The 26,998-nt window shown below is 35.3% G+C and overlaps 3 protein-coding genes across 15 annotated transcripts; all 3 read right to left on the reverse strand.

Moving 5' to 3' along the window:
* Positions 1-2,142: 2,142 nt before the first annotated feature.
* On the reverse strand, positions 2,143-5,083 carry LOC127255936 (uncharacterized). Of its 2 annotated transcripts, none has more exons than XM_051281734.1 (5): positions 4,912-5,083; positions 3,823-4,092; positions 3,346-3,477; positions 3,127-3,243; positions 2,143-2,871 (listed from the first exon to the last, which is right to left on the reverse strand). In XM_051281734.1, the coding sequence occupies exons 2-5, from the start codon at positions 4,090-4,092 to the stop codon at positions 2,527-2,529; spliced, it is 864 nt and encodes a 287-aa protein (XP_051137691.1). In that variant the 5' UTR covers positions 4,912-5,083; the 3' UTR covers positions 2,143-2,526. The 2 variants fall into 2 exon arrangements, with proteins under 2 accessions (XP_051137691.1, XP_051137690.1); XM_051281733.1 differs by having other exon boundaries at positions 4,780-5,081.
* A 179-nt stretch (positions 5,084-5,262) lies between these two features.
* On the reverse strand, positions 5,263-6,122 carry LOC127255939 (thaumatin-like protein). Its single transcript, XM_051281736.1, has one exon. It carries the CDS (start codon positions 6,090-6,092, stop codon positions 5,421-5,423), a length of 672 nt encoding a protein of 223 aa, XP_051137693.1. The 5' UTR covers positions 6,093-6,122; the 3' UTR covers positions 5,263-5,420.
* Positions 6,123-7,074: 952 nt separating this feature from the next.
* On the reverse strand, positions 7,075-26,867 carry LOC127255935 (phytyl ester synthase 1, chloroplastic). Of its 12 annotated transcripts, XM_051281720.1 has the most exons (26): positions 26,512-26,867; positions 26,285-26,331; positions 25,689-25,878; positions 25,537-25,596; positions 25,252-25,352; positions 25,037-25,115; positions 24,760-24,797; positions 24,551-24,637; positions 23,639-23,679; positions 22,844-22,890; positions 22,447-22,527; positions 13,145-13,201; positions 12,608-12,683; positions 10,834-11,215; positions 10,649-10,700; positions 10,114-10,169; positions 9,853-10,011; positions 9,674-9,778; positions 9,428-9,534; positions 9,222-9,343; positions 8,858-8,966; positions 8,648-8,775; positions 8,098-8,470; positions 7,897-8,010; positions 7,713-7,804; positions 7,075-7,624 (listed from the first exon to the last, which is right to left on the reverse strand). In XM_051281720.1, exons 5-26 carry the CDS (start codon positions 25,319-25,321, stop codon positions 7,324-7,326), a joined length of 2,676 nt encoding a protein of 891 aa, XP_051137677.1. In that variant the 5' UTR covers positions 25,322-25,352; positions 25,537-25,596; positions 25,689-25,878; positions 26,285-26,331; positions 26,512-26,867; the 3' UTR covers positions 7,075-7,323. The 12 variants fall into 12 exon arrangements, with proteins under 12 accessions (XP_051137677.1, XP_051137681.1, XP_051137683.1 ...); XM_051281724.1 differs by lacking the exons at positions 22,844-22,890; positions 23,639-23,679; positions 24,551-24,637; positions 24,760-24,797; XM_051281726.1 differs by lacking the exons at positions 22,844-22,890; positions 23,639-23,679; positions 24,551-24,637; positions 24,760-24,797; positions 25,252-25,352.
* Between the last annotated feature and the right edge of the window lie 131 nt (positions 26,868-26,998).

A 26,998-nucleotide genomic window follows, 5' to 3' on the forward strand; every position in this document is an offset into this window, starting at 1 on the left:
AACTTTATAGAATAATAAGAATAATAATAATAGAAGGTAATTGGCAGTGTTTAGTACACATTAATTGCAATAATGTCACAATCTTGAAGACAAGTAATTAACTATTTGTAGCCAAATTTCAAAAGGGTGCCGTGGGAAGTCAGTCAGCAACACGCCCAATTAAATTAATAGTATTAATTAATTATTACTATGCCAACTATATATTGTTGTAATAATTATTTGGAACAATGAAATTAAATATGAAAACAGCATAAATTTAATACTGCCCATAACAATATTAATTATTACCCATACACTAAGTTCATCTCTGTCGGCACATGACACCACTTTTAAATTTATTTTCATTTTCCCTGTTGTTATTATTATTTTATTTTAAATAATAAAATAATTATTAGCGTCGGAAAAAATTGCAAAAAAAATAACACGCAATGTTTGTGAGTCAAAGCTCCCCAAAATTTCAGCAAACTGCCTGTTCTGAGATTTGGCATGTGATTTGAAATTATGGCACATTATACTACAAATTAAATACATTATTTTTTAAAAAAATAAAATAAAATCTTTAGTCTAATTATTATTCATTTAAATATTCAATAACAACGATTTCGTATATAACTGTTTCTATTCTTATTTTCTTTATTTCTAATAACTTCCTAAACACGAAAAAAAGTCAGACCGAAAACGGTCAACACTAATGGCTACAAACTGAAATTACGAAACCACCCCCGGGCGATACACTCGACAAACCGACAACAACCTATGGGCATTTCCGTCATTTCAGCGAGACTCCCCTCGTATATTATTGTTAGCTGAAATCAATCCTTTGGGCGGATCCATTTTCTCCTTCTACTTCTACTTCTACTTCTTCTTCACCAAAATCTACACAGATTATGATGAGACTTTATTCCCCCTTTCTAGTCATCGTTACGATCCTCGTAATCTCCACCGTCCATTCATCTGACGGTCGCGATTTCCCCGGCGAAACCCTACCCCATTCTCCGGCAACATTCCGGCCTCAATTCTCCTGGCACTTCGGCGCCGCGCAACCGCCGGCCGGCGAGTCGACTTACCGAGTCTCGCATCGGAAAACGCCCGGCGGACCGAATCCGTTGCACAATTGAGGTTCGAAGACGAATTTTTTACTACAGTAGGGTTTCAATTTCTGGCAGTTTTGCAGCCGGCCATTATTACTACCTGGTTGTTTTTAGTGGTGTTTGTTTTTATTTCCATTTTTTTTAATAATTCCTTTTTGTTTATTTGTTTGTTTGTACTTTTGGTGCAGATATGTATGTATAGTTTAATTACTATAGGCAGCAAAGGAAGTGGGTAGAATAGAAATTAAATATATATGTATAATGTATATGCATACAATACATACAGATGATTGTTTTCTGATTACCAATTAATTTATTAATCTTCAGTTCATTGAAATCAAAGTTGCAAATAAGTATTTTTTTAAATTTCAATACGTGATGATTTCAATTTTCAGAGCATTGAGAGGTTTTACGTGTCAATAAAATTTTGTTCCCTCTAACCTGACCAATCAGAGGATGCCCCAATATGCATAGGCCAAAAGGGTCTTTAATTGTCATGTCACACACACGTATATATATATATATATTTGTGCGTATGCATGTAATGTAGTGTGAAAAAGGGATTAATTAGGGTTTGGGATTGGGTACCAACTTGGTGTGAAATTAAATTAATTAAGAGGAGGTGATGCTAAATAGTCAAACAAGTAAATAAATGAATTAATTAATTAATTACAAGTAACAAATGTGTTCAATTATGAGAAAAGTCTGAGAGGTATAAACATAAAAAAAAAACCATTCTTTGGGTAAATAATTGGTGCCAATTTCTTAAAGATGGGCCATATTTTCTCAGCACTTATATTATATAATTGTGATCAAAATAAATAAATAAATTATATTAATAATATATTGGACAATGTATGATGTCCCTTCATTGGAAAGTCAAATGGCAGCATCACGAGGATCCCAGGAAGAAGAAAAATGGAATTTCATTGCTGCCCCTTTCTACATGAACTTCAAAAGCCAACTTCCTTTTTCATTTCCACTTTCAGATTTTTAACTTTTCGAAGGTGACTAAATTCTTGGCACATAGTAGTCCAAATGCTAAAAAAAATATCCAAAGATTGTATGATATATATTCAGAGTTCAAACAAGAATCTACTAACAAAAAATATAATGTGAAACAGAGTATATCTTGTCATTAGAATTGCATATCGAATCTGCTAAGGCACACAAATTACTTGTGCAGAAACCCCTCAATGCTCAATGTAGAACACAATAAAAGAAAAGAAAAAATCACCTCGACGGGTACGGCTAGAAGTCGCCTTCGAGCTCATGCTCTTGTTTATGGTGAAGGCATTGTTGAGATGTTAGATTACTTCGAATGAACTTCATACGATACCATACCGTTGATTGGACACACGGGATGCCAAGAAACTCAAGCCACAATAAACTCCAGCTGATACGAACACTGAAAACTGTTGAGTATGATCTGCATTTACGAACCTGAGTTGAGATTCTTGAAGAGCTCGGGGAGATGGGCGTTGGTAAGCTTGGTCCTCTTGCTGATTTCGTTCTTCTTCTTCTTTTGCTTGGGTTTGGGTGGAATTCCGTGAATCTGCGCCATGGCTCGCCTTTTTGCAGTGTTTGTTGCAGGCGTCATTTTGTTTTTTTGAAGATCCCTTTCGATGTCCAGCATGTCGCGCGGGAGTTCAATGTCTCTAAACAATTGTTTAAGATCATCGTCAACTTTGATAACTGCTCTCGGATCATTGGGGTATGCTATGTCTTCTTGTGAATCAAAGTTCGATAGTAGCCATATATCGCCTGAAGCTTTCAAAGCCTACAAAATATTAACAATTGATCAATCAGCATTCGCAGTTCAGACTGGAGAATAAAGTCCGGACAGAACTTTAAGCGTTGATTGTGAACAATAAGTATCCTAATTTACATGTTAATTGCTTTTGTTAAATTCAATGTTCTTTGCGCTGAATTTGGAAAAATAATTTTGATCAAATCTGTCATCAGACAGAATCTAGTATATCGCTGCTTGGGTCGAATCTCTAACATAACTCACAGATTCGATACGAAATATTACCTGTAAGTCTTCCATGACATTTGAATATGAATCCTTGAGATCAATAACGGCAATACCCTCAGGAAATTTCCGGATTAAGTAAAGAAGTTGGTCCTTATCTTTCAAATCATGTTTCGACTGCATAAAAATCATACAAGAGAGTCATCCCACGAAAAAAGGGCAAAATGAACAAATAGCATGATTTGCATTTAGGAGAGGATTAATGCCAAAACATATTACCTTGTAGGAAAATTGTTTCCCATCAAAACTCACTTTAGGATTGTTCCTTAAACTATCAAAGACAGCCTTGTTTGCATTTACATCAACGTAGCAAACCTCGTTTATTTGCTCGGGAGAGAATGATTTCCTTGTCTGGAAATATAAATTTCAGTTAGCCATGAAGCAATATACACTGGTGATGATATTCGGAATCTTCCTCGCGTATATTTTACGAAAAAGATATGGGAAACCACATGATTATACAAAAATGTGGAAGTCATATGGCTCTATGCATTTGGATTAGCAAATGAGAACTGTACATTTCTACCATTCTGTAATTACGCAAATGGCGAACACAGCTAAAGACAATGGCAATATACAAAAGACACAGCTTCAGAATCGTGTCAATGCATAACAATATAGATGTGAACCAGATGCTGAATGATGTCAATTTTCTTTTTTCAAAATCCTGCATTCGAATATCAAAGTTTTCAGTACCTCATATAGCAAATCAATAACTCGTTTGATCTGAGATCCGACAGGCCCTCTCCTTACGCTGTTTATATGTTGAAGCCGTTCTGTATCATTCGAGAATTTAACTGCAGGTGCAGAAGACTTTCCATTGGCAAAAGACGACATGCTCGAGGCCATTGATTTGGAAATTGTAGCTCTAGAAGTTCCTGCTTTTGCAGCAATGCCGGAAAGTGTTGATTGGCATTTCTCTTGCTGTTTCTTGAATTTTGTCAAACTCTCCTGAAGCGACGCCATCTAAACACATCGAAAATTGGAGTTCATAACAGAATCAATCACAAGGAAGGAAGAACACATTACAAAAGTATTGATAATACTTAATCAATGTACATTGGTAACCATGCTCAAATACAAATCTAGGAGCTTTACAATACATTCATTAGATGCTTAACGAGTTCAAAATACCAATTCCAGATTAACAAACTGGATCCCAACAATCAAGTTCCCTATTGTTTCAAGTTTTCAACAACCAAAATTGTGCAATATATGCAGGAAATAAAATCCAATACAGTAAATGCCGAGATTAGAAATCTTCCAGGTTCAATAAGAACACCATCGATCCGAAAGTTCACACATACAAACATCAATTCCCATTGAAGCTGAAGCTCTAGATCCATATTTGTTAAAAAGGAATTACAAAAGCAAACATCGACGCCAAAAAACAGATAATACACGATCGGTTGTCACCATAGAAATCGGGAAAACCCTTCATAATGCTCTAATCATCTAACACCGAGCAATCAATTCCGATTCACGAAGGTTCAATTATTACCATCCCAGGCCTAACTCTCAATTCTCCAAAATTTTTCAGAAACTTCCAATCCAAATTCGATATCTCACAACGATTACTATCTCAATTAAGGCAGGAATTTCAGGGTTAATCGATTCAATTTCCAACCATCTCTTCTTATTTTGATCCCTTACCTCAGCAGCAATTCAAGCGGCGGTAGTAGAATCACGAATATCAATCAGCCTTAAGGGAACAAGATTATACGAAGAAAAAAAAAAACAAGATTTCGTTTAAAATCTCTCCCAAGAAATCTCAGAGAGAAGAACCTGAAAAAGCGATTTTCAGATCAAAGAAAGGGTGCCATTGCGCGTCGAATGAAGCTTCTACGATTTGGCGTCGTTTAATAAGGGGAGGCTGCAGGGTCTCTTGCGCGTTACCCCATTAATTTCGTATCCATTACAAAATAACCCCAAATTATTTCAAACTTATCATTCCACCCCCGAAAATTGAACTGATAAATTTATTACGCTGCTGACCCATTCATATAACACAAGTTTTATAATATTGCTAAAAAAATGTACTCGTATAATGTATTTATTAAAAAAAATAATAATAAATCTTTGATATATGATATTTGAATTTTCTTAAATACATATTTTTTATATTAAAAAATTTATAATTTAATACAAAATATTAATTTTTATATTTTTAATATATTTTTTTATATACTACTATAACATAAAAACACTCTTATTTAATTTTGTTAATTATTAACCACAACATTATATCAATCCTCCGTAACAAATCTGGACCGTCCATATAGGGCGGGGCGAGATCAAGGGCAGAAAACGACTCTGTAATTGGTTCCTCCAGGGCAAGTGAAAGTGCTGGTCTGATCATCCTTAGGGTAACTGTAAGCGTCGGGACACAGACCTTTAAAAAACCTCGACAAATCCGTCGGCCGGCAGTCCTGGGGGCGGCCGACGCAGCAGTACGGTTCGGTCTTGTAAACGGTGCAAGGATTATTGCATCCGCCGGGAGCCCGGAGCTGCGCCGGACACCGGCCGTTGATGTCGGCGGCGCACCTGATTCCGCGGCTGCAGCCGCCGGAGCTGGGGCTGAAGTCCATGGGGACATTGAAACCGTCGACCAAGGAGATGTCGAAGAAATCGAGGTTGTTGAATTGGTTCAGGGCGTATTCGGCGAGGGTGTTGGGGGCCTGGCCGTAGGATCGGCAATCGAGGACGCCGCCGCAGTCGCCGGTCTGGCACCGACCTCGACCGGACGGGTCGAAGGAGCAGCCGGTTCGGGCCCATATTCGGGCCGCGGCGGTGCCGGCGGCGACGTTGATGATCCAGGTCTCGCCGTGGTTGAGGGGGCGGCCGCCGCCGGGGACGGCGGCTGGCCAGAGTGTGTAGGGGCAATTGTTTCGGATGGTGAATGTGGCGGCGGTGGCGGCGGAGATGGCGGTGAGTGCCGTGGTGAGGAAGATGAGATGAGAAATCATGGTTGGAGGGTGTGAAGAAATATTATGGCATCGTGGCTGTGTTTATATATATATATAGATAGAGAGAGAGAGAGAGAGAGAGAGAGAGAGAGAGGAAAAAAATAAATTGGAAATGATCATTTTTATTATTTTAAATTTTTATGTTAATATTTTTTTAAATATCATTTTTATTATTTTAATATAATTTTAATTGGTCCCTATCACTATGCTCACATGAAAATGAGAAAAGATATGTTATGTCAATTGTTAATATGTGTTTTTATTCTATTTTATCAATAGTAGTATATGATAGGTGGAATAGTATTTAATATATTGTAAGCTTATATATTGCATTTTATTTGATATATTTTGTATTGTTGATTTATATCTCATTTATTATGAATATATATATTTTGCAATGTGCTAATTAATCATAATCAACATAGTAACTATTGTCAAATTTTAGTTTTTGTATCGAGTATCATGCACGTATATAAGATGGCAAAAATGAGTGAAATATCATATTACATGTAAATTTTATGCTTAAAGTGAGCTACTTCGGCTCTTTTACATCATTCTACAAAGAATAATTGTATGCTACAGAATTTTATTCCACAAAGAGATAATATACCAATTACCAAATAGATTTTAAATATACATATACATATATATATATGTGTGTGTGTGTGTGTGTATTTAGACCATCTACTTTAAAATTGTAGTACAAAAATTTCTGTGACTGTGCATAAGAATGGCAATTGGATCGCATTTGCTAGTCATTGATCTCTTGTTGAAAATCTTATTTGAATTTTGAATATGATTTGATTATATTATATAACATGAGTCTAATTTAGAATTTTCTTAGTCAATTCTATAAATAAATATATGAGTTGGACAAATGGATGCGGAATTGTTTTTAAAGTATGGCAAGGTTGGGTCAATAAATTGTTTGGCAAGCTGCCATTATTTTAGTATTTAATAGGTTTTTAATGCTTGTACGAGATGAGATATTAATCACTGCTTTGCTTTTCATTTCGATTGATAAATTTATTCACCAGTATTTGAAAATGAACCTATTTCCTGAGTACTATAAAACTTTATGACACAAAATATTGTATGAATGTTGCAGACATAACAACAAATCCAATCCGATCCAATCCAATCCAATCCATCCCAATGCTGCTGCTGCTGCTGTTAATGTTGCCACACAAGGCTAATTCGGCTGCTGCAGCAACAAACACCAACCAACATATTAAGGTTCGAAAGTCGGGACCGTATCATGTCGAGAATGAAAGGCTCGGAACACAGTGCGGTCGAGGACATTCCGGTAAGGATCCCTCTTCCTCTTTTCAAGAAGATAGGCGATGTTCTCTTCGACTTGCGATTTTATATGCATGTAGAGCTCCTGCGCTTTTTCCCGATCCTTTAATAGCTCTTTACGTCCCTTTGTCGGGATAGGCTTCCCGAAATAGTAGTAGAATCTGCCCGGGATCTTTGGTATAAGCGCCGGAAAGAACAGAGCTTGATTGGCGACCTCGCCGCTCTGCCCGGATCTATGATAATAAAAAAAGAACAACGGTTTCAATTAAGGACAGCAAAATATGCATGGGGTTGTCGAGTATTTTTGGTTCTCGAGTTTACCTGACGTTCCAGTGCCGATACTTTTTATTATCGCTGCGAATCTTGTCGCCCCATATCGGTATTTTTAGTTGGTCTTCGAAATCCAACGCTAACTGCCGAGGAAACAAGAATCGCGAATACAAAGTAAGAACTTGCAGAGTTCTCCAAGGTAGAGTTTATGTTTATTTACTACTACTAACAATACCTCGGCGATGTCATCCTCTCCAACGACTCCGAACGGTACAATGGTTGCCCCGAATTTTGCAGCCATTCGGACGAACTCCGGTTGGTTGGGCCAAAATAATTTATAGGTTTCGCCCTGATTCGATAGAAAAACATGGTTTCAATAGAACAACCGAGACTTTGTACAAAATAATTTATTGGTACAAAATACATATGTACAAACCTTTTGGTGCAGAGCTTCGCGAGCACCGCCCGGATAAAGCAGCACATGAGACTCTGTCTTGAGCAGTTTGAAGAGATTGCTTGCAGTAACAGGCAATGCGCCGAATATCTTCACCGTATCAAAAAACGAAACGCTTTGGTTGTCACTTTTTAGAAGTTCGGGTGCAAACAAAGTCGGATGGGCCACACCACGAATTAAGATCTTCTTCTCCCGAAGGAACTGTTCGACTAATGGGCTGAGCTCTAATCCTAGAAGCATGTGATATCCGACTAACAAGACCGGACCTTCGTCCGGAACCCCTGCCAGGCCTCTCACAATCTTTCCATCCTCGAGAGTGGACAAGATCACAGGACCAACAAAATTGCGGAACCATCTGCATCAAGTTATGCGAGGGTTAAGACCATTTATTACCGGTGCTGATACTTAACTATGATCGGGGCAACAATTGCCAAACAACATGTGCTCAAGAAGATTTGAATGGTTATGTATAAGAAAACAATTACACAAATTCTAATTTCTTCGATGGATATGAAACATTTAGCTCAATTACCCATTCTGTTCAACTTGGTCGAAGTCATACGCGCTAGGAGGTATAAAATCCATGACAAAATCGTGATTGCTGGAACGACGATACATGGAAACACCTTTGATCACGGACAATAGATTAAAACCATCCTCCTGCAGAATTAAAATCGATGCAGCAAATGAATGCCAAGAAAAGTCTAATCTCTGAAACCAAAATATGTAACTCTAGACCTACCAGCAATAACGTATGTCCGCTGTCTTTAAAGTACCGTACTTGGATATTTTGTATTTTTTTGAAAAGTCTCCTAGCTTCTTCTTGACTCGGAAGCATGTTGTCCTTGCCACTGCATCATAACTATCATAATTTTGACAAAAAAAATAACAAATGCAATTAAGTAGGATATGCATTATCCTCTCTCTCAAGCAAATTTGACTTGGTGGTATGTATATTAAAGAGTCAGAGTTATCCAATGAAAGTACGCCAAATTAGATATCTCTATACAAATGAATGTATTCGGAAATTGCTATTGCATCCACTCTTACTCGTCCCAAAATGAAAAATAAAATAATAATATAAAAATTATTGATAAGAGGAAAACCTGGCTAGAAGAAGTACTTCAGCTTTAACGGCATGAAGACGAGAATTAGCATAAGCAGCCGCGTGTTTGATGAGTTTCAATTTCCACACCATTGTTTCTTTAGGTATTATATCAGCCAAAACCTGTTGGATTTCCACCAAAAATAATAATTTTTACGAGATATTATGACAAAATGAATAAGCTATGAAGCATAGAAATGTAAGTACAGAAAGGCGTGGAAGCAGGGCGGTAAGGCTGTTGGCCAACTGCTCCAAAAATGGCCCTGGAGGCAGCGTTTTGTTTATATTAACTGAAGCCATCTTCACAGGATCGCCTGGTGTCAGGAAAGATCAAAAATGAAAAATGATTGTGATCGTGAACATCTAGGCAATCAAACAATGGTAAAGCACAAATAAATCGTGTTTTAGGTACGGAAAAGGTCAAAAAGGTTGAAGGAGTGAGTGTGTCCGTACCCATAATAGAGCTCAAAAGATAAGGAAATATGATGTGAAATTCAGATGGCAGCACATCAAACAACGGGAAGATAGGATGCAGTTGTGATGATTCAATCGATGTAGCTGAAGAAATTGTTATCAATTAGAATCCAGATATCCATGTAAAGAATAGAATATTAGTAGGTGTGGTTGCAGACCTGGATTAGCAAGTATCAATACGAGATCAATGTGCTGATTCCGAGCTGCCACTGCCAAAGCCAAGCACCCACCGAATGAGTCTCCAACCAGATAAATGGGCTTATTTGGGGTTGAGGCATGCTCCGCCCTTACAGTTTCCTCGACCCAGTCTACCAAGCCTGCATATTCAAGGAAGATCAATTCAATTATACGCACACTAAATATCAATATATACTCGGTTTTTGAACTACAAACTCTCTAAGGCAATAAAAAAAATTGACCTTCAAAGGGCGTTCGATCATGAACGGGAATATGCATGCACCGAACATCAAAGACCCTGAAACCAAATAAAAATAAATGTAACCAATAGTCTAACAAGACAAGATCCTGAAAGCTCTAGCCAGCTCCAACCCTCAATAACAATATAACATCAAGAATCTAGAATATTTTTAAATACCAATCATGTCACCATTTTTACTTTACAACATTACAAATTCAACACCACCAAGAAAAGGTCCAAAAACATTAACACTATTTATATATGCGAAAATATGTCAACATAATATACATGTATATATAATTTATCAGCAAGAAACCTTTTTGTAATACATATACATATATCTATATATAACCAAGATTAAATAATCTCCCAATTCAAACCTTTGATCTAAAGACTGACAATAAATAAAGCTTATCCATTTCATGATCATCCCATCATCACAAAAGATTATACTCAAGCAACAAGGCTATCATCAAAGAACAGTTACACTACTTTATAAGGTCTAATACTGACTCATAATTACAGACATGACTTACTTTCCAAGGGGCCTGTGCTGCAGAACGAGACCAAGTCCAAGACCATCCATACCTTCAAAAGCAGAAAACCCACAAACTCAATCAGCAGTTAGCCACACAACAACCACACATCTTCAAACCAAATGTAACAATATTCAAAACCACAGAACCATATATACGATTAAAGGCAAGAAAACATGATTTACCAGGTAAGAACAGAAGAACAGGCGAACCCTTCAAATGAGGGCCACAAGCAACTGGTGTAAACCATCGAATCGGACCGCCATCAGGCCTGATTAAATCTTTAGCGTAATCCAGATACTCCTTCACTGTCTCTTGCCCGAATCCATCATCCCACAAAGGTGCCAACTTTTCCTCGTCCACTCCATGCGAGACTCCATTAACAGCCACGCTCTTTACTCCCACATAATCTGCAGACAAAGCGGCGGTCGAATCCGCAGTGGCAGCTAAGCATCTCAATGGATGTTTACAACATACCCTTTTCCATGAACCAAAAGAGGGGTTATTTGAGGCTACAGATAGCCCAAATATTCTAACCCCCGACGCCATGGGAAGTCGCAGCAGTGTCTACACAAGAATAAACTCTAAACTGAAAGGTTCCCTTTTAAATCCTCAAATTCCGGAATTTAGAATTTTTAAAAATATAGAAAAAATCGAGAGAGAGTGAGCAACTTGGTGAAGCAACTGACTGAGATTTACAAGTAAAACTGCCTTCTAATTATTCGAAAGCATTCGGTTCATCTAATTAAACATAAACTGAAAATCCTCCAAGCCACATAATTCGCTTCTCTATGCGTGGAGAGTGGTCAGTAATATTCGTGTCAGCTGATGGAACATACAAGCATTTTCCAATATGAAAACGACCCACAAACAGCTACTAGAGAAAACAACAAAAGAACACACCCGTCGAAAGATGGGAACTTTCTGTGGGGCAATTAACGAACAAGGGAAGAATTCATCAGTGGGTGTTGGTGCTATATTAAGGACTATATGTGATTCGGGAAGTTGTTGAACGACTTCGTAATTGCAATTTCAGAAAAGGTACATTCTAATTTTGCCATAGCCAATACAATGGATTCAGATCTTTAGCATTAAATAACATATTTATTTCGATGTTGATTCTAGGTTTAAATGAAATTAATTGCCGGATTCAAGGCACTTTCTTGATTAGGACTTTCCCTTGATACAATCTGGAAATTTTCTACAGTTTTTTATGGGGAAAAAAATGCAATTTGTTTACGGTAAAATATTTTTCACTAAAAAAATGACATGTAAAGCATATACATCGAACTAAAAAATTCATACCTCGTTTAGAAACAATAAAATCCATAGTACCTTTAAAAAATAGAAAAAGTCTCAAAACACAAGCTTGTGGCCGTGGGTAATTAATCATGATGAGTTTAATTGTAATTATCATAACAACTTTTCACTATCCAGTCTACTAATCTCCATCATAAACATCATTCGACTTAAAAATGTTCAGGTTTAAGTACAGATGTTTTGAGTTTTTTATAAATTAGATTGACCCAAATCTGCAAAAGATAGAAAAAGTCAAATCTCGTTTAGAAACAATCAAATCCATAGTACCTTTAAAGAATAGAAAAATTCACAAAACACAAGCTTATGGCCGTGGGTAATTAATCATGGTGTGTTTAATTGTAATTATCATAACCAATTTTCACTATCCAGTCTACTACTCTCCGCATAAACATCATTCGACTTAAAAATTTTCATGTAAGTATAGATGTTTTGAGTTTTTCAAAAACTAGATCAACCCAAATCTGTAAACACATGTTGGGTCAAAACAAGGCTCGTGTACCTGTGGAAATACCTCTTGCTTTTTGAGTTAGCAGAGAGAGAGCAAAACCTAAAGTAAAATGATAATATTCACCAATACAAAATTCAAACGCCATTGCAATTCATTATCAAAGAAATACAAAGAGTTACCAATAAACCCACCTGAGAATCTGCGGGAATATATTTGATTCCTTTTCCAGGGTATATCTTAGCGCCGCTAAAACAACAAAGCTCTGTCCTGATAAACAAGGCCAAGAGCAAGCAATCAACTAACAGAAATGCCACATGACAATCAAGTGGATTCAAAGGAACACGGAATTTCACATTCACAAGACGTGCTGCATTTTCAGTACTAAGTTACCAGAATTGCTCCGACATAAACCTAATCATTCCACCTCAACCCCCCTCGCGTACAGATTGCTAAAAGATTAAATGGTTGTAATCATACACGCAATCAACTTCCCTTCGCCTAAAATATTATCCCCAGATTTGTCACGAAAACTAAAAATGATAGCAAAAACTACAACACAATTAAACCTTTAGATATGACGCTCGTCAAGGATCCGCAGAAACAATCAAAATCATCTCGAAACACAGAACAAGCAAACATACAATAGACCATCCCGAGATTTACACAAAAAATCGAAGAAAAGGCTCGCACACGCATGCAGAAGAAGTGCAGTCATGTGATGAACTCACTTCAAATCCATGGTCGCAAAGCGTTGCAGCGGCCTCCACACTTGTTCTTTCTCCTTCCTGCAGTTTCTCCAAAACGGCAATAAGAAGTGACAAGCCAGCAAAGCAAATCAATATAACGCTCAAGTTTGTTTGCGATACGATGTCGTTGCAATGTTGTTGGGCCAATCTTAATGGGCTTACACATGTCCATGGATAGAAATGGTCGGCCTTAAAATGATTATTATTTTACTATTTTTTATTATTTATCTCACGTAGTTTTTTATATAGTATTGTTGAAACGCGATTTGGATTTAGCGGTCTACCCGACCCTAAACCAAAGCAAAAAGGGCTGTTTCAATTGGCAGGGTTCCTTTTGGGCTTATCTTAATTAATAACAAATAGGCTTAGGATTTAGGGTGTTTTGGGGTGCTTATAAATAGACAACTATGGTTCTTAGTCGGATGACACATTGTAAATCTCTGAATCAGTATAATAAAATCTCTCCGGTTCCTGCCCGTGGACGTAGGTTGACACACCGTCACCGAACCACGTAAAACCTCTGTGTTCTTTATTTGCTTTCTTTCTCGTTTTCTCATAACAAGTGGTATCAGAGCCATATCCCATTGATTGAAGATGTCCTCGTATAAATTTGATCTGGAGAAGTTTAATGGGTCGAATGACTTCACGCTCTGGAAGGTCAAGATGAGGGCACTTCTGGTTTAACAAGGATGTGCGGCTGCGTTGGAGGGAGAAGACAAGTTTCCTAAAGACACGAAGGAGGAGGTAAATAAGGAGATTTTGGCAAGGACTCATTCCGCGATCTTGCTGTCAGTTACTGATGAGGTGTTACGGGAGGTTGTAGATCAGACAACGGCTTTTGGGTTATGGAATAAACTGTGTGAGAAGTACCAAAACAACTATCTCACGAACAGGCTATATCAGAAGCAACGTCTTTATACCCTCCGGATGTCCGAAAGTACTCAGGTAAAGGATCATCTTGATACCTTTAACCGTATCATTCTTGATCTTCAAGGAGTTGAGGTTAAAGTAGATGATGAAGATCAAGCCCTAATTTTATTGTGTTCACTACCTGGTTCATATGAGAATTTTGTAGATACTATGTTATATGGTAGAACTACAATTTCTGTTAATGATGTGAAAGATGCCCTTATGTCCAAAGAATTGAAAAGAAAGGTTTCTCTGGAAGAGGGTTCTGGTTCAGGTCTGTTTGCAGGTAGGGGAAGACCACAGGAGAGGGGTAACGGAAATGGGAGGTCGCGTTCAAAATCAAAATCCTCTAGCAAAGTTAAGTGTTATCTTTGCAAGGAGAAAGGGCACGTTAAAAGGGATTGTCCACAAAAGAAGGGAAATACAAAAGTTGATTCTAGTAACAGTGGCAGCAGTGCTGCTGTGGTACAAGACAGTTCTGATGATGGGGACTTTGGTGAAGTTCTGACAGCGTGTAGTGCTAGTACTGCTGATTCCTGGATTATGGATACTGGTGCTTCTCACCATATGACGTTCTCTCGTGATCTACTCACTTCTTTTAAGGAGTGGAATGGAACGGTGAAGTTAGGTAATGATGGGGTTCTAGCCATAAAAGGGAGCGGGGTAGTGCAGATAAAATTGCATGACGGTACTGTCAGGAAATTTGACTGTTGGTATGTTCCTGAACTCAGAAAGAATTTGATTTCTCTTGGCACCTTAGCCAAGAATGGTTTAAAATATCACGGTGAAGGTGAGTAGGTGAAAGTCCTGAAAGGTGCGCTGGTAATGATGCAGGGAAAACTGCAGCATGGAATTTATTTTCTACAGGGCAGTTCAGTGATGGGAACGGCGGCGGTATCCCAGTCCTTGGATAAACATGATGATAGGACAAATTTGTGGCACCGGCGATTAGGTCACATGAGTGAGCTAGGGTTGTCTGTGTTGAGCAAGCAGGGTTTATTTGGTGAGGATGTGATAGGTAAAATTCAATTCTGTGAGGCTTGTGTAAAAGGGAAGCAACGCAGGGTGAGGTTTAGTACCGGTCATCACACTTCAAAAGAAATTCTGGAGTATGTTCATTCAGATCTATGGGGTCCCTCTCCGGTGAAATCGCAGGGCGGGTGTTCTTACTTTGTCACTTTCATAGATGATTATTCGAGAAAAGTCTGGTTGTACTTTCTAAAGACTAAAGATGAGGTGTTTGGGAAGTTCAAGGAGTGGAAGACCATGGTTGAAAAACGGACGGGTAAACAGGTCAAGACTCTAAGAACTAATAATGGGTTGGAGTTCTGCAACGCTCCATTTGATGATTTCTGCAAGAAAGAAGGTATAGTGAGGCACCGCACTGTACGACACACACCACAGCAAAATGGAGTTGCAGAGCGAATGAACCAAACCCTCATGGCGCGTGCTAGGTGTATGCGCATATTTGCTGGCTTGTCTAAGCAATTCTGGGCTGAAGCAGTAAACACTGCTAGCTATCTGGTTAATAGATCTCCATCAACTGCAATTGACTTAAAGACTCCTCAAGAGGTATGGTCCGGTAAACCCTCTGATTACTCTAATCTAAAAATATTTGGATGCCCTGCATACGCTCATGTGAATGATGGTAAGCTGGAGCCGAGGGCGGTAAAATGCATATTTCTAGGGTATGCAACAGGAGTAAAAGGTTATCGACTGTGGTGTACAGAAGGTAAAAATCCTGGTAAATTTCTTATTAGCAGAGATGTAACCTTTGATGAATCTGCTATGCTTGATCAGAGTAGAGGTTGTGAAAGTATTGCAGGTACAAAAGATTGTGGTGCTAACCAGAGGGTGGAGTTTGAGACTCCTGACAGAGTTGTGTTAGAGGAAAAGCAGCAGGATAATAATATTGATCAATCCGATCAACCAGATCAGTCAAAACCTCAAGGGAAACCGGTTGAGGGGGAAGCTGATGACGCTGGTACTGGGGTTGAAGATTCCATAGCAGCAAGAAAGGGAAAGAGAAATATTCAGAAACCAGCTAGGTTTGCAGGATGTGTCAATACGTGTGACATGGATTCTGTTGCTTATGCACTAGCGGTTGGTGATGATCTTGGCTCTGATGAGCCAAAGACATATAAAGAAGCTGTGGCGAGTAAAGATGCAGAAACCTGGATTATGGCAATGAATGAAGAGATGCAGTCTCTTGAAAAGAACAAGACTTGGGATCTTGTTGCATTACCAAAAGGGGTGAAGCCAGTGGGATGCAAGTGGATCTTTAAAAGAAAGGAGGGAATTCCTGGTGTTGAACCTGCTAGGTTCAAGGCGAGACTGGTGGCAAAAGGGTTTTCACAGAAGGAAGGAATCGATTACCATGAAGTCTTTTCTCCTGTGGTGAAACACAAAACCATTCGGGTTCTTTTGGCAATAGTGGGTGCTTTTGATCTGGAGCTGGAGCAGCTTGATGTAAAAACAGCATTCCTTCATGGTAATCTAGAAGAACAAATTTACATGTCTCAACCGGAGGGGTTCTACAGTTCTAAAGGGGACCAGGTATGCTTGTTAAAGAAATCTCTGTATGGCTTGAAGCAATCTCCGAGGCAATGGTACAAGAGATTTGACTCATTCATGGTGTCTAATGGTTATACTCGTAATCAGTTTGATAATTGTGTTTACTCGAAGAAAGTTTCTACTGATTCCTTTGTGTATCTGCTGTTGTATGTGGATGATATGTTAATTGCAGCTAAGAACATGGCTATAATTAATGACTTGAAGGCTCTACTAAAGGGTGAGTTTGAGATGAAGGATTTGGGTGCGGCAAAGAAAATACTTGGTATGGAGATCTGGCGTGATAGAGAAGCAAGACGGTTGTGGGTTTCTCAAGAAAAGTATATTGAGAAAGTTTTGCAGGCATTCTCTGTTGATCAGTCCAAACCGGTAAGTACCCCTTTGGCGGCACACTTTAAACTTGATCGAAGCACTATACCGGCTACAGATGAAGAGGTTAGTTACATGAAGACGGTTCCATATTCAAGTGCAGTTGGAAGTCTTATGTATGCGATGGTATGTACGAGACCGGATCTCGCTTATGCGGTTAGTGTGGTGAGCAGGTTTATGGCTAATCCGGGTAAAGCTCACTGGGGAGCTGTAAAGTGGATCTTGCGATATTTGAAAGGAGCGTCTGATATTTGTCTGGTATACGATGATAAAGGCCATGGTGATGGTCTTGTTGGCTATGCAGACTCTGATTACGGGGGTGACTTGGTGAAACGAAGATCACTAACTTGTTTTATCTTCACTCTGTTTGGATGTGCAGTCAGTTGGAAGTCTACTTTACAACCTACGGTTGCATTGTCGACGACTGAGGCGGAATACATGTCAATGACTGAAGGTATTAAGGAGGGTATCTGGTTACATGGTCTGGTGCAGAGTTTGGGTCTGAAGGTGGAGAAACCGGTGTTATTCTGTGATAGTCAAAGTGCTTTGAGTTTGGCTAAAAATCCAGTGTATCATGAGAGAACCAAACATATTGATGTAAGGTTGAATTTTATCCGTGATGTTCTGGAGGAAGACAAGTTTTTTATTCAGAAAATAGCTACAGAACACAATCCAGCTGATATGTTGACAAAGGCGCTACCGACGGAGAAGTTTGAGCATTGCTTGAACTTGGTGAATATTCGTAGGAGGTAAAGCCTTCTCGGGGCATCTGGCAGGAAGGAGACGACTGAGAGATACTGACGAACCTTTGGCGGTTGAAGAAACTCCAAGTCAAGGTGGAGATTGTTGAAACGCGACTTGGATTTAGCGGTCTACCCGACCCTAAACCAAAGCAAAATGGCTGTTTCAATTGGCAGGGTTCCTTTTGGGCTTATCCTAATTAATAACAAATAGGCTTAGGGTTTAGGGTGTTTTGGAGTGCTTATAAATAGACAACTATGGTTCTTAGTCGGATGACACATTGTAAATCTCTGAATCAGTATAATAAAATCTCTTCGGTTCCTGCCCGTGAACGTAGGTTGACACACCGTCACCGAACCACGTAAAACCTCTGTGTTTTTTATTTGCTTTCTTTCTCGTTTTCTCATAACAAGTATAAAATAAAATATCATACTTTATTTAAACAAATACACAGTAGCATATAATCATAACACAGTTATATATATATAGTAACTACATAAAACAGCAAGTAAATGTATCTAACTTTCCATATATTTATTACATTAACAAACGTGCATATCTCAAATAGTAACTAATAATGAGTGGTTCACCCAATTTATTATTATTAAAAATTTCAAAATATTATTATAAAAATATATAATCATATATATTCATTTTACTCAATACATTTTATTTATTTAGAAAAATCAACAATTTAATAAAAAATATTATTTTTTTATATTTTTATATGATTATTTATATTTAATAAAAATTCAACAAATAAAAAAAATGTATTATTTTTTAATGAGGCATATGAAATCGTGTTTTGATTACATTTTTTACTAATTACTTAGTGATTTGTTTGGTTATTATTTGAAATAAAATGTTAATTGAAATTTTATTTAAATAGTGTTATGATTTAATTTGATATTTGTAAAATAAAAATATTTTTTATTAAAAATTATATCAAATAAATATTATGAATTTCGATTTGAAATATTAAAAATATTTATCGTTACAAACAAAAATAATCAAATATGTTCTCCATTTATATATACATTTTAAAAATTCTTCTTACTATTTGTTAATAATAATTTTAAAAATATTTATTATATCAAATATTTTTTTATATCATAAAACTATTAAATCAAATTACTAATTTTTTTATTATAATAAAATCAAAATAAGATTTCTATCTATAAAATATTGATTTTATAAAATAAAATTGTGGCGGCTATGACAGAGTCACAGTCACGTCATAGATATAGATATTGAAACCTAATGCACAGCACATGTCCCAATACAACAAACTAAGAAGTACAATAAAATATAAAGCAATAATTGCAGTATTAAATTAAATTAAATAAAGCGATTTCCACATAAATCAGGAATGTAATTATTTAATACGTTTTGGCCCTCCTACATTTAAATAAAGTATTTCCATGTACTAAACAAATCTGATACGAGTGTCTGAATCAAGCAAAACATTTGTTAACGTCAAACCCAATCACACATGACATGATCCATTCAAATTTCAAGGCCAGCTTGCAAAAATATATAATTTCTTATTAATTTGATTATCAGAAATTTCAACTACAATAATCTTTATAATTAAATTGAATTTGTTTTTATATAATGATTTTAAATTTTACATAAGCTATTGTGATTGAACTTATTTGGATATATATGATTTTATGCATGGATGTATATATTAATTGAACGTCATGCAATTGTGTCAAAAAATTCATAAACTATTGATAAATAATAGCCTATACCTCTCTGCATAACATGATGTTTATAGTCCTTATATACTATATTGATAATAAGCTAATATATATATTATACAGTAAATTAAATTTAAATTTACTGTACACATATATCCCTTATGTCATAAAAAAGTATGTCTATTTAGGCCGGGAATGAATTTTAAGAATAATAAATAGAAAACAGATTTTTTTTACATAAAAAAAATAGAGAAATTGTTATTTTTTTTTAAAAAAAAAGGAAACAAAAAAAAAAAGAAATAAATTTGAATGATGAATTAAAATATAAATGACAATATATACTAAGGCCCGTTTGAATTGATTTTTATCGAACTTTTACTTCTTAAAAAAATAGTTATGCATATTTGCATTGATTTATGTCTAAAAACATATACAATTTTCAAGACTGGAAAGTGCTTTTCACATTGAAAACAATTTCTAAAATAAGCAGAAATATTTTTTAGTTAAAATTACTGTTTTATTCTTAGTAATGATAATAATAAATAATATAATATAAAAATTTATACATATATACTATATTTTAATAGAGTAAAATTATTATTATTTTTAATTTATATCTTATACTTTAATTAAAATTTAAAATTATGATTAAAATATCAAATTTAAACAAGAGCATATAAAATTTTTAATTATACTAAAATTATTAATATAATATATAAAATTTTAAAATAAATTTTAAAATACAAATAATTTAAAATTGGATTGTAAATTTTATTTTTAACTTATATATTATCCTTAAATTAAAATTTTAAAATATACTTTCCCCGTCTCACATAATTTGTCCCTATTTTCTATTTTCGTCCGTCCCACATAACTTGTCATTTCTATTTTTGAAAATCTAATTATGCACTTTAATCGCATTTTAAATTTTAAATTTTATAATTTTTTTATTTTAATTAAACTATTTACTTATCTTAATCTTAATCTATAATTATTTTTACTAAATAATAATTATTTTTACTAATACACTTCCTATTTACTTGCTAATTATACTTTACCTAAATTCTCGTGTCTACAGTAATACACGCATATTACGTGGGACGGAGGGAGTAAATAACTAGAATTTAAAAATATATTTTTTATACTATAATTTAAAATCTTTGAATATGATTAAAATCGAACTACTTCTACTTTTGACTTGTACTTTAAATTTCATTTATTTTTAAATCAATCTAAACGGTCCTAATACTTTATCAAGTATGTGTGTTGTCTCTAATATTTCACATGTTATATATAATGTTTTTATATGTTGATTGGATTTATAAAATTAATTTTGTACAAGGTGGATCATACATCGTTCAATATGTATACATAATTATATAACCTAAATAAACTTAAGGTTTAATTTCTATTCTATTAAAATCCTAAATATTAATATATGTATGTATATACATATCAATAGAATGATCTATAAATAAAAATTACTATATAGCATTTCTTCTTTCATTAAAAGTTATGGTTATTTGTTTGGACATGAGTTTTAATAGAAATGATTAATAATAATTATTGTCATATATATATAGTAAAAATAAGTTAAAGTAGTAATTTTTTTACTAAGAATGAAAAAAAAAAAATTAATGTTAGACATTAATGGTTTTAAACTTAATAATAGTATATATTATAAAGATAAAACATGGTTTTAATGAATCTCCAATCAACGCTCAAACTCAAATATTCTGCATAAATATTTGTTTTGATCAGGTTTTTTGAGTTTTGATAACATTTTATTTTTCGTAAATTTAATGTTAGACATTTGTCGTATAGGCCTGATCCAATCCTAATATTAGGCCCAATTGATCCAATTATGGCCTGAGGCCCAATATTATGACATTATATTATAATTTTATTATTATTGTTTTTTTTTTAAAAAAAAAAAAAAAAAAAGGGAAAAACACACAATCGTTTCTATATTATTTTCACAAACTAAACAAACCGTTATTCTGGTCGGATTAACATGCAAGCATGATATGTATATATATATATATATATATATAGTCACAATTATCAATTCCTTTTATGTAATTAATACACGTTATTCAGTCCATCTCCAACCTTATCAATTCCTTTATTTAATTATCTATTTCTTAATTAGGACGTATTGTTTTAATGTTGAACAAATTTTGAGATTTTTATTGTTATGTATTGAAAAATATTATTAAAATATCCATATTTATGACTCCCTCCGTTGTTATCAAAATTGATATCGGCTTGACCTAACACGATTTTTAAAAAATAAAATGTAAATATATAAAAAAATCCTTTTATAATAAAGTAAAAATAATATTTTCTTATTAAAAAGGAAAACAAATATTCTTTTAATGACAACAACAAAAAACAAAAAGACTTGAATTTGGATGGAGTCTCTGACATGTGTTTAAAACTTTTGACATGAGTTGTAAACATGTGAAGTTTTGATCGTTATATACATATATATATATATATATAAATATATTATACTTTTGTTTCTATAATAAAAAATATATAAAAAGTGATAAGTTTTTACTTAACAATATTATTAGGAGTTGAACAAAAAGAAGCACAATTTTAGGGGATAGAAGAACATATTTTTACTATGGTACAAATCCAATTGATTCATTTATTAGTATGGGATTGAATCATATGTTGACAAGGCTTATGAATTAAGCAATGTTGAACTTAACCTCAACCTCTAATTTAAAATCTAATATTTTTAATTAAATAAATAATTTAATAATTAAGAGTGATTATGGCATCCATCCCGTACCAGTGATTGGTTATTAGTGTTAGTTATAAGTACTAATTATTAGTATTTGGTTATTAGTGTTAGATATTAGCATTTGGTTATTTGTATTAGTTACTACTAATTATTAATATTAGTTCTTAGTATTAGAATTAGTATTCTATATTCATACATAACATAAGTCTAATATATATTCAAAGAGAGAGAGAGACCTGATGAGTAGGCATGGCATGAGGAATGAAGATAGCAGTTTTAATACAGTCATCCATCCCCAGGAAATGCAGCTGATGATTCTGCAAAATTGTAACAGAATCAATTAATACTAAATTGACTGTGAATTAATTAATTACTTTTCAGCTTCAAGGAAATTTATAGGATATCATATCAACAGAATGAAACCATTCCAGGTATTTGCACAGAGTCTATGGTCTAGAGGACTTTAACTTAATCAAAATAATTATAGCATACACATAAGTTTACCAAAATATAATTAAACCTCACGACTTACATATATGAAATCCCAAACACCAAGATTTAAAAATGTTTTAAGTTACAATTCCACCACAAGCATAGAAACCACAGGGTGACATTAGCAGACACAACACAAACCGTTTGAAATCCTTGCCGGAAAAGGCCATAATTTTTGAAGTTATATCCTGAAAAACATCAGGGAACAAAAAACATAAAAAATATATACCAATCATCATTACCCAAGTAAACATGCAATATGTCTTCAATAATAGATCAAAGCACAACCATCACCAATATTTACTACGAGCAGACTATTGCCAGTTTTAGTCGAAGCGCAACAACGGAATGAACAAATAATACACAGATGCTAAAACTATTGCAGGAGAGTGGGAGTCCCTAGCCATGGTAGACAAAGGACAAAGTAATATTCTAATAGTCATAACACTTTTTGCAATAAACATGAAATATTGTCAAGTGACATAAGCATACAGAGGATGTGGTTGCAAGATATCAGCCAAAGCACACTTTCATCCCAACGCCCTGGGGTTGGGTCTTTTCATTCTATCAGGGAAAGCCATTGCACAAATCATTCACTAAAAATAAAATTCCAAAAAATTTCAAACCATAGTAAATCATAACAATGCTCCGAAGTCTTAGAAAACTGAAATGACTCCTTAACTAGAAATGCAATATTTAAATTGAAAGCCTAAGTGTAAACCACTGCAACAAATAAATAATTTAAAATTTTAAAGCAAAAAGTGTTCATATGCTAATTCACTTAATACATTTTAAACATACAATCCTCACAATCACACCCATAAAGACATAAGAAATTCATAATATCAGTGTCATCCACACAAGTAAATCAAAAATATTTATACAACTTTAATGTAAATCACTTTAAAAGTATGTATGTATATGCAAAGAATAAACCTGTATATCATGTACCAAAAGAGGGACATCAAACACGAAAGCTGAAACAGAATAAACACACAAAATAATTAGCATTATTTGTTGTTTAAATATGGATTTCAATACAAAATATATTAGGTTTCATTCCTCAAAAAAAAAAAAAAAAAAAGTAAAAGAGACCAGCTTTGCAAGTAGTTGTTTTAATTTGTTAGCTTTGTTCCCCAAACTGCAATTCACACCAACACAGATTGTAATTAAAATTTTAGGAGCATCATCTACAGATAAAATTAGAGTATTGGACACATAGTTCAAACTAGATGCACAAGAAGAGCCCGGGAAAACAACTAATCTAATTATCACAATCCTTGAAGCAAAAAGTTTGTCAATAACTTGTTGTAGTCTTGAGAATTAATCGACATAGAGGAACATTCAGCAGTAAGAGTAAAAAAATGGCTGTATGAAGGTGCCAGGTTTTTAGTAATGTACATGAGCTGACAAAGAGCGAAGGACTATCACAGAAGTCTTAGAGATGGCTAGGGATGGCAATAGGTCTGGTATGGGTCGGGTCCAGCCAGACCCGAGACCCGAATACACATGGTTGGACCCAAGCCTCGAATCGGACCCCACTCGAAAGAATACCCGATGGATCCAACAGACCCGAAACTTTTTTTACAATTCTTAAAATTTAACTTAAAATTAGACCCGAGCCTGAACCCGACATATATTAAAATTTATATATTTTATTTAAAAATATTATAATAAAATAATAAAAAATAAATAAATTAAACTAAAAACATATTTTTAATATAATTTATATTATTGCAAATTAATTTTTAAATACATAATTAATATATTAGTAATATATCAATTGGGTTCGGGTCGGGTCCGGGTCCACCCTGAGCTCGAGATCCGACCTGAACCCAGACCTGATACCCGAATAATTGGACCCGATTCCAAACAAATGATCGGGTCGGGTCGGGTCGGGTTTCGATCTACCCGGATCCGTTGCCATGTCTGCACCTGAGCAACATAGATAAAAGATGTTAGATCCCTTATTAATCAGGGTGTAACAAGCTTAAACAAAAATTTGATAAGTCCAATTTCAGCTTTACCATTAACTGGCAGATAAAAATAATACATACTTGTGACAAGTGCAATTAAAGCCGAAACAAATGTAAATCTGTTCCAAGAAAAAGCAACACCATGATCAACAGATACGAAAAGAGGACACCTTCCCCTACCATCATGCAAACAAGCAGAAGAACTAACACAGGCCTGGTCTATCGATAAAAACACTAAAACCTTAACAAGATCGCGGATATGCTCCTCATGCAGTAAAAGGTGAAACAATACGCATCAGAAACAAACCATATCTAGCTGGATAAACGAAACGAAATAAAAAAATGACAGTCAACTTACCCAATTTTGCCTGGTACAGCCCCATTAAGATTCTTAAATGGTAACAACCTTGGTGTTGCATGTCTAGGCATTATGGGCACTATATAAGAAACAAATGAATATATAAGCTCTAATAGGATAAGGAACAACAAAAATCCATTTCACTACCTCTTAAATCCAGATCCAAAACACTTCTAGAAATCGAAATATCTGAAAAATTCAAGAGCAATCCTTACCCTGAGATTGAAATATCAAAATTAACCTAATCCCACCAAACCCTAACCCTCCAAGAAAGCCCCCGTTCATCCAATTTGAAATAATAGATCAAAATTGTTTTCTGCATCGAAAGATTGAGATTTAAAACACAATCAAAATTACTTGCGGTCTTAAAAGATCAAAATTGAGAGACGACCTAAACTTCTCACACTTCTCTCTAGATTGAATGAAATAGCAAGGCGTGTCAAATACAAACATCAAAGAAAATGCTAAACTCATTAAATGGGATGGAGAGACGAACATACATTTTGGCCGATCCTCCGCAAACGACGAAAGTGATTCGAGGAAGAACATGAAAATGGAAACTAGGAACCAGAAAGTTGAAATTAGGGTTTCGAAGAAGAACATGGGAAATCACGTGCATCGTGCAATAGAAATGGCTGACATCGTCACTAACCGGTTAAACAAGCCCCGCCGGAGATAGAAACACCGCCGCCAGCGAATCCCTGCAGCGTACACAGCTAGCGGAATCCAGCATGCCCCATTGCCATTACCCTCTCGCTTCGATTATGCACGCAACTGAAGCACCATAGATATTTATACACTGCGACGCGTCTTGAACACGCGCATTATGTGATGTCATTAAACTGTAAACAGCCCATTACAGTGTAATTATTTATTTAATGCAATATTACCGTTAGACATGCCAGCTGTTCTTTCCATAAAATAAATCAGGATCTAACAAAATAAAATAAAAGAACTCACCTATCAAATTTACATATATGCCAGCTGTTCTTTCCATAAAATAAATCAAGTTCTAACAAAATAAAATAAAAGGACTCGCCTATCAAATTTATCTTTAGCTTAAGCCTGTTCAAAAACCTACTAAAATAATAGGCCCAATTAACAATAGAAGTAAATAAAAATTAAAATACTTATTCAGTAAACAAGAATACAAGCCCAACGAAAAATTCCGCCACAGGCCCAATAGCAACCAAATAATCGACATATATAATAAGAACAGAAATTAGGGTTTAGTTAATTTCGAATTACCCTGAAAATCCTGCACCTCATTCAGTACCATTTGTCTTCCTCGCAACCTAGAAAGATGAAACAGACAATGTTGGAGAGTAGAGCAGCGACATGACAACGAAGTGAAAAAAGCATCAATAACATGCTAGAAGACGGACGAGAAAATAAAATATCGAAAAAAAATAATAAAAATGGAATAATAAGCTAGCAAAATATCTACAGGAAGACGGACGAGAAAATATACTTACAAAAATTAACGACTCACTGGCCGCCCCTACTCCACTGGACCTGCAATTGCTATCGTCGGAAAACTCCACTCCAGCCCCGAACGTCTCAGATCTGGTGCCCGAGAACTACCGGAGACTACTTCCGACAACCATCGACTACTCAAGCCGCCGTCAGACCAGCGAGACACCGCCACAAATATCGCTGGAGAAAGGTTTGTTCACCGAGAAAAACGATTTCTGCTACGGAAAACGTCACCGGAGGGTCAGCCACTGTGTAAACCCCGTCGAAGTTACCGCTCCATGCTAGCTTGCTGTTTCTTCCTCTCTACGAAACCCTAATGGTCGCCGGCCGAAGAGAGTAAACAAAGCAAATAATTAAATGAAAAAAGAAAGAAAGGAAAAGCGTAAAACATAACAAGTATTGTTGCTACGAGTAGCCTTGCATCATCTCCAACCAACTATTTCATCTTTTTTTGCGTGCTAAACTAAACTTTTTTTTTTTTTTTTT

This window comes from Andrographis paniculata, unplaced genomic scaffold, assembly GCF_009805555.1.
Source record: "Andrographis paniculata isolate CXL003 unplaced genomic scaffold, ASM980555v1 Contig54END, whole genome shotgun sequence".
Classification (NCBI taxonomy): Eukaryota; Viridiplantae; Streptophyta; class Magnoliopsida; order Lamiales; family Acanthaceae; genus Andrographis; species Andrographis paniculata.